At 36.3% G+C, this 15,016-nt stretch overlaps 1 protein-coding gene across 1 annotated transcript in view; it reads left to right on the forward strand.

Moving 5' to 3' along the window:
• Positions 1 to 10,321, forward strand: part of HDX (highly divergent homeobox) — a gene marked incomplete at its 3' end in the record, with an annotated part of 47,057 nt that extends 36,736 nt beyond the window's left edge. The window contains exons 3-4 of the mRNA XM_015558410.1: positions 4,405 to 4,458; positions 10,175 to 10,321. Coding sequence (XP_015413896.1) covers positions 4,405 to 4,458; positions 10,175 to 10,321 — 201 coding nt within the window. The remainder of the gene's footprint in view (positions 1 to 4,404; positions 4,459 to 10,174) is intronic.
• Positions 10,322 to 15,016: the final 4,695 nt, after the last annotated feature.

Here is a 15,016-nt window from a genome sequence, read left to right on the forward strand (position 1 = left end):
ATCGCCTGCTGCCAGACAGTCCAGTTTCTCCCCGCATGAGTCCTGGGTCCCCAGAGACTTCCCGGAACCGGAGTTCAGAGCCGTCGGGAGCTTGTGACTCCCTCCGGATTCAAAAAGACCGCCGCGTCCTCGGGTGCCAGCCCCTTTCCGCGCGCGCGAGCCCTGTACCTCTGCGCTTCTCTTCTGCAGCTTCTCTTGCTCTCAGTGTGCTTTTCTTTCCTTCTAGTTGTAGAATTTACAGTCAGCCAGGCTTCCTGTGGTTCTGGATGATGTCCGAATTGTTTTTCTAAGGTATTAATCAATTGTTGTGAGCGGCATCAACTTCCTGGTGTTTATCTCTGCCGCCATCTTAGTTTCCTAAACTAAATTGTTTTAAACATGATATCTTGCCTTTAATAAGCTTTAATAAAAATAAACATAGTAAAATTCCTTTAACATTTTTTATATCATTTATCAAATTGACTATACAGATGCCTTCCTATGAATATGTAACCGTATACAGTAATGTGTATATATAATATGTAATTAATATTGTAATCTATGGTATCTATGGTATCTATTATAAGCATAATTTTTCATGAGAAAGATAAACATATAATAATTGGATTCACAAACCTTAACTATCCACATAATGTGATTCCAGTTTATATTCAAATAAGTGTATCTTCTCTTAGCCAAGAGTAGCAGATCTCCATTAGGCACTTCCTTGCATTTACATTCAGTTTTATGATGTCCATAAAAAGACTATTCCAGTAATCACCAGACCGTCTAGTTTTCTTCTATCTCATGCACAAGATTTTTCCTTAGAAATATGTTTTATATTTCTCTTCTCATTTTCTACCTCCCCTAATTTAGTTCCAAACTTGGATTACTTACCTCTTGACTAAAATATTATTAAAGTTTCTATACTTATTCAATTCAATATACACATTTAGTCAAATTAATCATCCAAGTGTATAAAAATACAATTCTGATCATACAACCCATTTGATTAAAAACCTTCAATGGCTCCCTGTATTCTACAGAATCTATATATATAAAAGCCCAGCGACCGAACAGCAAAATGACCAGAACAACCAGTTGACCAGTTGCTATGAAGTGCACTGACCACCAGGGAGCAGACGTTCAATGCAGGAGCTGATCCCTGGTGGTCAGTGTGCTCCCACAGTGGGAGCACTGCTTGGCTGACTAGGATGAGCGGCTGCTCCCACAGTTGGAGCAGCCACTAGCAAGCCCAGGATGAGGCCCAGTCTCTGCACCTATAAATACTTGAGATAATCCAGACTCTGACCTGACCCCATCAGCTGATGCAGGCCTTTTAAGGTGTGTTCTAGAAAGAGCACGCACGGGGAGCTGACATAGGCAGATGGCAAGAAGGGACGTGACTGTGGGCCCCCTGGGGAGGCTATCCTGATAGCTGAGGATCCTGGTGTATGGCTGCCCTGAACATCCCTGATGGTGTCACCAACCTGTCACACATCAAGGACATTCACTGAGTGGCTTTGGGGTGCAAATTTCTCCGCCAGGTTCCTCCAGGACACAGAACATGCCTTTACCCAAGACATTACCCCAAAATATCAGCTCAGCCTAATTTCCTCATTCAGCAGCCACTCAGAAGGTGGGTCCACAGTCACTCAACTGACCGGGATGAGCCACGCCTCAGACCAATGCGCTAATCCTTCCACCGAGCCTTTAGTTATATATAAATGTACTTGGTATTCATGGCCTTAACAAAGTGACCCCCAACTCCCTTTCTAGTTCTAATTGAACTGACAATTCCCAAAGATACCTTATCCTTTTACTCCTCTGGACTCATACTACTCTTTTTCCCGAGAGTGCTTTTTTATTTCTGCCTATCAAAATTCTTCTCATCATTTAAAATTTGGCTGAGATATCAATACTCAAGTTGATGCAATTTTTCCATATCTTGATTTTCTATAACACTTCATTTATTGTACCTTCCTTAAGACACTTATCATAGCTTTCTTTGTACTAAAATCACTCAGGTACTTGTTTTATTTTTCTCTCTCAGATCATAGGTCTTGCCCTCCAAGGAATTATGTTTTACCTACCTTAGTTTTATTTCATGTACAGCACCTAGTACAGAAGAGATGCCTGATAAATATTTGAACAGAATTCAAATAAGTTACCGTTGGAAGTTATCTATACTTATTGCAATAAAGTTCAATTTGTCAAAAAGTTTTTGAAGTCTTTCACAATTGTTTTAAGGGCCTGTGGGATTATTTAAAAAGCTTTCAGTGGTGACAAATTCTCATCATTTGAGGGAAAATTTGATTTTGGAAAGTAAAATTTATTCTTAGTCAGGTTTAGTGAATAATATAAATTTTCAATCTGGGCTGTTATATTTTCAGTTATTGAAAAAGAAATCTGAAGTAATGAGACAGAATCTCTGGATGAGTCATGAACAAAATACTCCAAAAGGAAAGTTCCCTAAATGCTTTCCTAAGTTTTCTACTTTGAAGCATACAGTACTCATTTGGATGTGTGAGTTATAACATATTTGTCAAATGCGTCTTGGCTCTTTGTAGATTAATTTTGCAGTTTTCTAAACTAGAATATTAAAAATGTATTTGGAATTTAAATATTACTTAAACAAGAAGTATATTTCCTTGCTAATTTAAAATACTGTATTTTATAGTTTCTGGTGAAGGAGAAACTTTGCCATCACTATCGCACCAAACAAAATTTCCCAAGTTGATGGGAAACATTTATACAGTACTTTGAATCAAAAAAGCTTACAAGTTCAATTACTATGCCTGGGTGTTCTGAGTTTTACCAGAAACATACAGAACTAAAGAACAGATTCAACGCCAACAATAGAGGGCTATAAAACAAAAAAGTGAAAGTCATCTCTTCACAAATCTCATGGGATTTATAGCATTGGTATATTAATGTGCTTATAGAAGTTTTCAATTGTATTCATTGCATACAATTGGCTTAAGCAAGAAACCACTTTTTATATTATTAAAATGTATAGTGTCCGTCTTTAAAGAAATTATATTATCCATTTTTATTATATGTATTATTTTATATGTGAGTTTTCAGTAGTTACTGGGTCTCTTGTAATTCATTCGGTTTAACATGCTTTCTCTAACAACTTTATATAGTCAGTTTAAACATTATCCTAATAGATGGGAGTATGTGAAGAGATGGTCCAAAATGGTTGGATATCTCTATTTTTTCAAGAATATATTATATGATTATTTTAGCAGCATTACCTCATTCATTGAGGTTAGCAATCAATTTATTTTATAAACATTACATCACTTACTAATTATTGGTGGAAGACAAGAAACTATATATTTTGAAGAATATTTCCATAGAAATTTTGTCATCACTCTCAGTTCACTATTTTAAAAATAAATTATTCAAACTTCATGACTCTCAGGGATTCTAGTTAATTGACATTTTACTATCGTGGTATTTTAACTTGAGCAACTATATTTTTAAATTTTTCTTAAAAGTATTACTTGGAATTTATATCAGTTTAGCCTATCCTTAGCATATTGGTGTATTTTGAACTCAAAGTAAAATAGCAAGTATAGTGGCCAAGTATGGTAATAATTTAAATAATTGATAATATTACTTTACTATTACATTGACTGATCATCTCTTCTTATTAGTAGGAATAATAGTAATTCATAAGCTATGACTGAATATAATTCATCAAACACAACAAATGCTTGATTGAATACCATTTTCCCACAACTTAGCAAGATTGATTTGCCTTATCAGTTTCTCAGGAGGTACATGTTTGAGAAGGAAGGAGAGGGCAAATGAGAATTTGAAGTACTCCAAATCTTTGTGTGTCCCAGGAAAAAAAGTATGGCAAAGTACAGTCTGACCATTGTCTGTCATGGAATTACCTTGGTTTCTATAACAATCCCCCAATCCAACTGGAATGGCATCTGCTTGTGTGGCAATGCTGATGTAGTAAGCTGCTGCTAGCTATTTATTTGCCTTATAGTTTCTGCTTAAAAATAAACTTAAATTTATGTAGGATGAATAAATCTTGAAACCTAATATACAACATGATGACTACAGTTAATAATTTAATTATTGTAACTAATCCCACAGAACACTGCAATTTTATTATAAAAATGTTATTGTCCATAGATTTCTAAATCATACTTCCAGGCCTCAAAAATGTCCCATAATGTTTCTTGAATTTTCAGGGGTACTTTGGACTACTTCTAAAATTTCCCCACCAAAGAAGGCCCTTTCAATCTGTTGCATTCAGTAAGGAAACAGGATTGTCTAGTTGGAGAATATGCTCTGAATAAAAATCTATCTTGAAGTCTTATATGAATTTTTTTGTGTTGATCAGCTTTCCAAGTTGGAGGAATGCATACCTTACTGAGATTCCATTTGTTGTTTCCACAGATTTCAGGAAACCTAACTGTGCCTTGGATTACAGGGTGTTCTAGAAAAAGAGCAGTAAGTAATCTTTCTGGAATAAATGTGTTTTCCCCTATGTTGTTAGTGAGAATGTCATTGAGAAAATTATAATAATATTTGTAAAGTTGGAAAAACTGAACCTCAATAAGACTGTGTTATCTCAAAGGATATATTTTGTGATTATATTATTTATATATACTACAAAAGTAACAAATAAAATGCAGTAGTCAGCACACTGGATAATCTTTGAGGAGGTTTTTGCAGTTTTAAAAAGCATTCAGAGATATTTAATAAAACATCATACTTTTCTACATCTATTGAACCCAGTTAATATGATCATATAATTGAATTATGATTGATATAAACATCTCAATCAACATTAAATAATCTATATTAGTAGTAATAGTGCACTTTGGCATTTACCAGTGATGAATAACTAAAACTTTAACAATCTTGCTTTTATGCTATAACTTTTGTGATGTTTATAATATGAATATAAGAGAACTACATTGAAATTGTGTTTTCTCAACAAATCCTGCTCAGTTGGTCTGTAGAGGACCATAAATCTGCATTTAACAAGTACATTAGAAAATTTTGGTATAACTGGCCCATACATGGGAAATTATTAAAAGATTTTAATATACAAGAGACAAAATAGACTTTTAGAAAGATAACTCAAGTTATTGTATGTTAGATAGGTTTGGGGATAATAAAATGGAAGCCATGACAGTAGTACTGGACAGGATTATGTAGACTCCTTTTTATTTTTCCCCACAAAATAGAACTATATACCATGCAAGTAATACAGGAGGCCACCAAAAGATAATTCTGAAGGATGGAAAGAAAGCAACTGGTTAGGGACTCCAAAACTTGGAGGAACTACATGGTATTTTGTCCCCACATAATGGCAGAAGGTGACACAGGCTATGCATCTCATGACCCCTAACCTAACAACTGCATAAAAAATAAAATGTGTAGGAATAAATTTTACCAAAGTGGTAAAAAACCTGTACTCAGAAAATCATATGACTCTAAAGAAAGAAACTGAAGAAGCTACAAATAATTTGAAGCATATACCTTGCTCATTGGTAGGAAGAAGTGAAATCATTAAAATACCCACACTACCCAAAACAATCTGTAGATTCAACTCAATTCTCATCAAAATACCCTTGAGATTTTTCACAGAACTAGAACAAATCAAAAAATTGTATGGAATCACAAAAGACCGTGAAGAGCCACAGCAATCTTAAGAAAGAACAAAGTTGGAGGTATTAGGTTACCCAATATCAAACTATAGTACAAGACTATAATACTCAAAACAACAATGGACTGGCATAAAAACTGACACATGGATCAATGGACCAGAATAGAGCCCAGAAATAAACCTACACCTAGATGCTCAATTAACGTATAAGAAAGTAGGCAAGAACATACAATGGTGTATATACAGTCTATTCAATAAATGGTGTTGGGCAAACTGAAGAGAAACATGCAAAAATAAAACTAGACCATTTTATTACACCATTTACAAAAATAAACTCAAAATGGATTAAAGACATTAATGTAAGACTCAAAACCATAAAACTCCTAGAAGAAAACATAAGGAGTAAAATACCTAATATTTCTCCTAGCAATATTTTTTCTGCAAGGGAAAAAAAAGAAAAAAGTAACAAATTGAGATTATAGCAAACTAAAAAGTTTTTGTAAAGCAAGGAAATCATCAACAAAATGAAAACACAATCTACTGAATGGAAGAAAATATTTGGCCATGATGCGTCCTTGGTAGTTAATATCTAAAAAGTTTGAAGAACTCAACACTAAATAAAATCTAAAAAATCAAATTGAAAAATCAAGAGGACCTGAAGAGACACTTCTCCAAAGAGGACATTCAGAAGGCCAATAAACATACTGAAAGATCTCAACAACACTAATTATCAGATAAATGCAAATTAAAATCACAATGTCACCTCATACCAGTTAGAATGGTTGTCTTCAATCAATCAACAAGCAATTAAGTGTTGATCTAGATGTGGAGAAAAGGGAATCCTTGTGCACTGTTGGTGGGAACACAGATTGATTTAGTCACTATGGAAAACAATATGTTGTTACCTGAAAAAAATCAAAATGGAACTGCCTTATGACCTAGCAATTCCATTTCTGGATATTTATCCAAAGAAACCCAAAACATCAATTCAAAAGAATATATGCACACCTATATTCATTGCAGCATTATTTATAATAGCCAAGATAGGAAAGTAACTAAGTGATTAGATAAGAAAGTATTGGTACAAATATACATGGGATATTACTTGGCTATTAAATAGAATGAAATAGTACCATTTGTGACAGCTTGGATGGACCTAGAGCAGTGGTTGGCAAACTGCGGCTCACGAGCCACATGCGGCTCTTTGGCCCCTTGAGCGTGGCTCTTCCTAAGCCTTAGGATTACTGTAATTAAGTTAATAACAATGTACCTGCCTATATGGTTTAAGTTTAAAAAATTTGGCTCTCAAAAGAAATTTCAATCGTTGTACTGTTGATATTTGGTTCTGTTGACTAATGAGTTTGCTGACCACTGACCTAGAGAATATTATGCTATGTGAAATAAGTCAGTCAGAGAAAGATAGGTGCCATATGATTTCACTTACATGTGGAATCTAAAAGAACAAAATAGAAACAGATTCATATATAAAGAAAACAGATTGATGTTATCAGAATGGAGGGTGTTTGGAGAACTTGATGAAAGGGGTGAAGAGTTTAAGAAATACAGGTTGGTTACAAAATAGTCCCAAGGATATAAATATAGCATAGGGAATATAATTAATATTGTAAGAACTATGTATAGTGTCAGTAGGTACTATACTTTTTGGAGGTGATCACTTCTTAAGGTATTTAAATGTGTAATCACTATGCTGTCCACCTGAAACTAATGTAATATTGTATGTCAACTGTAATTAAAAAATTTGATTTTAAAAAGGATTTTAATAGTTCTCATTTTGAAGGGATTGTTTCTGAGTACAAATATATATAGTTCAGTTCTGCATTTAATTGAAATACATAATTAAAACATGAAATTTTGCTCTCCAATATCAGTTTTGTCACCTAATTTTATTTAAAAAGGGGAGCAAAGAACTCATTTCCTGGAAATGTCCTTGAGGCTGGTAAAGAGGCCAAAAGGGTTCTGTTGTGTTGCAATAGTGAAGTTTACACAATTACCTGGTCACTTGAATCAACCCTAAGGTTTCACCTTGATTTTCAATGTTACTGGAACATTACTCTTCATAAAATCAACAATATATTTAATATGTCTCCCTCACTTGAGCCAAGGGTTAGGCTGTGGTATGTCTTGTAAAATGAAAGTGGCTTTAAAGTCTAATAGGAAGAAAAAACTGATTTAATCTTCAGACTTCCTCAGGGAAGAACTTAACATTTCTTCTTATTCTAAATGGCTATTCAGTTATAATGCTAATTGATTTTTATTACTTTATTTTATTATTTAAAGCTTTTAGTAGCTTTAAAAATAATCATTCTTCCTCCATAAGTTTCTACTTCATAGGCAATGTCATAAGTCACCTTCAGCATTGCTAAGTATGACATCCCAGCATGTTTCTAACAAATCGAATCAGGCTTTATTTAGTTCAGTTTAAGAGATGAATCAGCTTTGGATGTCCTCTAAATGAATTACAAATTAATTGGCTGAGTGTGTTTCAGTTTTCTGTTCATTATTTCTTCCTTTCTGACAGTAATTTAGACTAGCTTGCACTGAAGAATTTGGTGCAATAGCAATGGAAAAATATAGGAATATTTATGCTGACTGTTATGAACTATTTGAATCTACTTACAACCTTATTACCATTTATTTTGCTCTCAGTTTTATATTGAGAAGTTTATCTCCACAAGTATTGAACAATCAATAGAGGATGGGTACCTAATGAGATTTTTATGTTGTAAATAACTTGCGGGTTATTCCATTTGATTAAAAATTTGGATGGCATGTTTTGATTTATTTATTGGGAACATGTCATTTGTACTAGTACTTGAAATAAATGTTACTTATTAGAGTTTTTCAAGAAGTGGAAGAACAGATTTAACAATGAGGAAATTAACATAAAATGTACTATATTTCTTATGAAGAGACACATTAATTATGTACTCTAACTTCACTATTACAGTAGAAAACTAGTAATTCACATATTGGTTTTCCTCCTGATAGCTAAAATTCCTTTTCAAAAGGATGTAGCTTCAAAACAAATTTGCACCTATTGTGAAGTATTACATGAGTTTTGGCTGTAATAACTTTTTATTTACGTTTTATATATTATATACATTATTTTCCATTGTTACCCAAATCCAATTTAAGAGAGTGTTTCACTTTAAATTTCTGCTGGGAAGGAAATGTTGAAAGCAGTGTATGTATAGGAAGGATTTGAAGTCTAGCTTCCATGTGTGACCAGACCATATTTTCTTATGCAAAGGCAGTCTTATACCTCATGCCATGATTTGTAACATTTGCTGTCAGCTCACTCACTCTCACAGGCGTTCTCTTGCTCTCTAGCTCTCTCACACCCATTCTCATCACAAACACACATATGCATATATAGGGCTTTACAGGATATATTTTAATTAAAATTCATCTTTAGTTTTTTTTCTCACCACCTCTTGAGATAATTGGAGACATCATAGGGATAAAGCTACTAGAATAAAATCAGAATATTCCTATCTCTATATCTGCCATGGACTCACTGTGCCCTGTTTAATGTGTCCTTTGGCCCTTCTTTTTCTGACTCCTTATCAGCAAATTGGAGATCAATATTCTATCTTGCTTCTAATTTACTTCCTAAGGATGCCTCCAGGATTTATTGAATTAAAACAATATATAAAGTCCATAGTTTATTGGTTTAAAAACCCTAAGAATAAAAAGGATAGGCTAATTATGAAACTCCCTAAAGTCATAAATATGATTGCTTTCTTAGGGCTATATTATCTTCTTACATTTTTATATGCCTTCTTAATTAATTATAAAATTTTTAGGAGAGCTATGTGTATGGAAATTTAGATTAAATTATCAAAAGGCAGCACAGTGATGTAATCCTGACCCTGGTTTCCCCCACTTTTTAAAAAAATCCTCGCTTCAAGATATAGTTTTATTGATTTGAGAGAGAGAGGAAGGGAGATGGAGAGAGAAAAATCCAGGTGAGAAAGATACATTGAACGTGCACCAACTGGGGATCAAACTTGCAACCTAGTTATGTACCTTGACTGGGAATCAAACCACAACCCTTTGGTGCATAGGCCGACGCTCCAACCAATTGAGCAACCTGGCCAGAGCCTGACCCTATTATTTCTAAATATATGTAGTGTGAATGTAAATGTATATATCATAGAAAAAAGGTTGAAAGAATATCCATTAGAATGTTAACAAATGTTTTTTCCAGGATTGTGTGTAATTGAAATTCTCTTCTTTTTAAAACGTATCTGTTTTTTTTTCACAATGACATGAATTATTTGTGTGATTATAACCTTTTACAAGAAACATCACTTAATTGCTATCAGCTAAAATTTTTATTCTAGTACACTTTCATGTTATAAATATCATGAAAATGTCCATTTCAAAATGGGGGAACACAGAGTAAGAATTGCATAATTAATTTAACAAATGTATATATCGTAAGTAACCTAGCACATCTCACCATGATGATCCTATTTATAATAGTCTTTGCTTTGATTATTCTAATTTTTTAAATTTGTTCTACAGCTACAAGACCGCACTCAGTTCAGTGACAGAGACTTAGCCACTCTTAAGAAATACTGGGACAATGGCATGACCAGCCTTGGATCTATCTGTAGAGAGAAAATTGAAGCAGTTGCAACTGAATTAAATGTTGACTGTGAAATTGTTCGGGTAAGATATTTTCAGTAATTTTCATGGTGTTGTTGATGAGCATCTTAAATGAAAGCTTTAATAAATATATGAGGTTATGTAAATAATACCATCAGTAAATTTTAAAAAATAACACATAATAGGAGGAGATATGTTCAAATCATATGCCTGATAAGAAACGTATATCCACACTATATAAAGAACTTTTACATCTCAATAATAAAAGGCAAATGATGCAATTTTAAAATAAGCAAATAATTTAACTAAACATTTATCCAAAGAAGATTTACAAATGGTCAATAAACACACAAAAATATGTTCAACATTACTTGTAATTATGAAAATTAAAACCACAATCAGATACCACTTAGTATCTACTATGATAGCTGGAATAAAAAAGACAGATAACCACTGCTACATAGGAGGTAGAGAAATTGGAACCATTATACATTTCTGGTGAAAATGTAAAATGTTTTAGTCACTTTTTAAAACCATTCTCTAAAATTTTAACAAATAAATTATATAACTGAGAAATTACACTCTTATGCATATAACCCAAAGAAATGAATCACATGTCAACTTAAAAACTTACATATGGATTTTCTCAACAGTGTTATTCATAATAACAAAGAGTAGAAAAAAATGTTCATCAAGTTAATGGGTAAACAAAATGTGGTATATGCCTATAATGGACTATTATAGAGCTGTATGAAGGAATTAAATACTAAAGTATGCTACAAAATAGATAAATCTTGACAACATTATGCTAAGTGAAAGAAGCTAGTGACAAAGGACCACATATTATCCTATATAGTAAAGAGCTAATATGCAATGGTTGTCACGCCATCATACCTTAACAGCTCAGACACTCAACACTGAGGAGAGAGGAATGGGGGCCAGCCAGGCACAAATGAGCTCATGATAGAGGAATGGGGACCAACCAGGCTGCGGCCCAGGAGAGGGTCAAGCCGCCTGCTCTGTGGTCCTGGGTGCCAGTGGCTACATCTGCGCCTGTGGCCCGGGAGACAGACAAGCCACCCATCCCGTGTCCCCAGGCACCAGCTGCTGCACCTGTGCCTGCGGCCCGGGATAGGGACAATCCACACGCCCCACGGTCCTCACGGTCCTGGGCGCCAGCGGCTGCATCTGCACCTGTGGCCTGGGAGGACAAGCCACCCACCCCATAGTCCTGGGAGCCAGCTGCTGCGCCTGCACCTGTGGCCCAGGAGAGGGACAATGCACACGCCCCACAGTCCTTGTGGTCCCGGTCGCCAGTGGCTGCATCTGTACTTGCAGCCCAGGAAAGGGACAAGTCACACGCCCCATGGTCCTTGTGGTCCCGGGTGCCAGTGGCTGCATTAGTACCTGCGGTCCAGGAGAGAGACAAGCCGCTTGCCCCACAGTCCTGGGCACCAGCTGCTGCGGCCCAGGTTAAGCTGCCTACCCATGGTCACCTGTGGCTGCGGCTGGCCCAGGTGAAGCCAGCCCGGGTACTGGGTGCCTGCGGCCAGCCAGAGGGAGGGAAGCAAGGTCCCGGGTGCCTGTGACTGGCTGGAGGAGGGAATCCTGGATGGGGTGAGGGAGGAAGTGGGGGCAATCAGGCTGGCAGGGGGGGGCAGTTGAAGCAAGAGTTGGTGGGGGGGGATCAGTTAGGGATGATCAGGCAGGCAGGCAGGTGAGCAGTTAGGAGCCAGCGGTCCCGGATTGTGAGAGGGATGTCCAACGGAACAGATTGTGAGTGGTAATCGGACATCCCCTAAGGGGTTCTGGATTGGAGAAGGTGCAGTCTGGGCTGTGGGAACCCCTTATCCCCATGCATGTATTTCGTGCACCAAGCCTCTAGTATAATTATATTTATATGAAATGTCCAGAATTGGCACATCTACAGAGACAACTTAGTGGTTGCCAGCAGCTGGGTGTATGGAAGAATGGGGAGTGACTGCTAAAGGGCAAAGGTTTTCCTTTTTTCATGATAAAAATATTTTGGAATTAAACAGTGGTGATTGTTGCACAACGCTTTGAATATATTAAAAACATTTTATTGCATAATTAAATGAGTCAATCTTGTGGTATTTTAAATATATCTCATGTACATTGTGTAAAAATTGCATGAGGTGATCTGAAATATACACTGAATGGCCAGATTATTATGACCACCCCATCAGTACTTCGTTGGGCCACCTTTTGCCTTCAATACTGCGGCAATTCTTCCTGGCATTGACTCCATGAGATGATGAAAATTGATGATGCGAGAAATCTGATGCCATGCCTCCTGAATAGCACTGTCCAGTTCTGTGAAATTTGATAGTTGTGAAACCAGCTGCCTGATGGCTGTTTTAACTTTGTCCCACAAATGCTCAATTGCTTTGCATGACTTTGTATATTTCATCCCATTCCCTTCTGGCCTGATGTGTTTCTGTTTAAAAATCAGTTGACAGTCTGATGGGAGATCCTTTGTAGATAACTTTCTGTCTTTCTCTGGCAGGCTTTAAGATTCTTACTTTTTCAGTGGTTTTTGCCAATTTAATTATAATGTGTCTTGGTGTCAGTTTTTTGGCAATCATCTTGTTTAGTACTCTGTCAGCCTCTTGAATTTGTGCGAGCTTTTTCTTCCCAATGTCAGGGAAGTTTTCTGTCAACATAGCTTCAAACTGGTTTTATGTTCCTTTCTCAGTTTCCTCTCCTTCTGGTACCCCTATTATGCAGATGTTGTTTCATTCCATGTTGTCTCAAAGTTCCCTTAGACTCTCCTCCTGTTTTTTTTTTTTTAATTTTTTTTTTCTAGTCACTGCTCTGTTTGGGTATTTTTTCCTACCTTGTCTTCTAGTTCTCTGATGCAGCCCTCCACTTCTTCTAGTCTACTGTAGATGCTTTCTATTGAATTCTTTATTACACCAATGTCATTTTACATTTCTTTTTGGTTCTTCTTCATTTCCTCTGGTTCTTACGCATATTGTTAAATTTGTCTTACAACCTTTTCAGTGTCCTTATGACCATTGTTCTGAATTCTTTCTCTGACATATTGCTTACCTCAATTTTATTTACTTCCTTTTCTGGCGATTCCTCCTTTTTTTGATGTGGGCTGTTACTTTGTTTCCCCATGATTGCTCCTTTCAGGGTGTCTGGTTATGTAGCTCTCTCTCTCCTGCATGTTGACTTTCTCTAGGCGATATCTGACCTTTCCATCCATGGATTGTCTCACCAGCTGTGTTGAATTCGCCAATTCCGGGTGGGTGTTTTTCAATTCAGCTGTTCCTTCTATCTGCTCTGTGAGAAGGCCCTGGCAGGGACTGTTCGCATATTCAGCTGCTTTGTCTCCCACTGGACAGACTTTTTAGATGCCCATAGTCAGGGAGACTGGAGTCTTGGTGATCTTGGGTTAACAGCTGAGGCATCTGGTCCCTGGGCATTGTGGTTGTAGGTCCCTGGGAGGGATCTGAGGTCTCCCCTGTTCCCTGGGAGGTATCTGAGGTCTCCCCTGTTGAAGGTAAGCCAGACTTCCGATCACAGCTGGTCTCCCCTTCAAGATGGCACAGTCCCTACAGAAGAGAGAGAGTTTTCAGTAGTAGTAGAGGCTGCCCGGCTAGGGGATCCTGGTCTTCCATCCCCCTACAGTCCTATGGAATATGGCTGTCCCTCTCTCACAAATACAGACACCCCCTGCACACCCACGTACTCTGCTTTTGTTCTCTCACTCACACACTATCTTGAACCTACCGTCCTGTTAGCAGTCATCTTGGATCCACATTTTCTATTTTTAAGGTGCTCAAACTCTAGCTAGAGGGATAACATGAGAATACAAATGACTGAAGAGAAAATGGAATAGAGCTTTGGTATGAGGAGTCAAAGTAAAAGCCAAACACAAAGACAAAAAAGTGAAGAACACATGTTTTTGTTGTAATTGTCACTTATTTTTATTTTTTAACTCAAAGTTATGCATTCACATAACTTAAGGAGTCAAATGCTATAGAACTTGCTACAAAAAAACCCCAAACAAACAAACAAAAAAAACACACAACATTTCTCACTCCTTCCCTCCTACCATTTTCCAATAGCCAGAGTCAACCACTTCCCATTCTTTCAGGTGATTTTTTTGGTATATACCTCTATCTATAAATTATGTGCTGTATTAATTAGTAGTAGGCTTGTTTGTGAGTAACAAAAGGACTCAGAATAACAGTTGCTTACACAAGATATTTCAATTCCATGTACAAATTCAGGGATATTCAATTTAGAACTGACATAGCAGTTCTCTCCTGTGAAATCCTCAAAGACTTTGGTACCTTCTATCTTCCAGTATGCCATCTCTACAATATATTCCTTGTCCTCAAGGTCCAAAATTATGGCATGTATGGTCCAGGCAGCATGGCAAAATTGGAGAGAAAGAAGGGGCAACGAATGTACCAGAAAGGGGATTCCCAGAAATTATCACAATTACCTACCATTGGCTAATGACTTGGTCATACCTAATTGCAAGGGAAGCTACAAATGCAGTTATATTGAGGGAAGCCAATATAAGTTCTTTTATTCTGGAAGAGAGAGAAGGCAGATATTGGAGAAAAACCAGCAGTCTCATATGTTTTTATCACTACTTTTTCTCTTTTTTTTAGTGCTAAGCATTGTTGATTGATTTCCTACTATGAAATGTGAGGTTTTAAAAATATATTTCAAAGTATCTTATTAATTACCAAGTGTTTCACCTACATGTATACTTCT

The sequence above is a fragment of the Myotis davidii genome, unplaced genomic scaffold (assembly GCF_000327345.1).
Source record: "Myotis davidii unplaced genomic scaffold, ASM32734v1 scaffold652, whole genome shotgun sequence".
NCBI lineage: Eukaryota > Metazoa > Chordata > Mammalia > Chiroptera > Vespertilionidae > Myotis > Myotis davidii.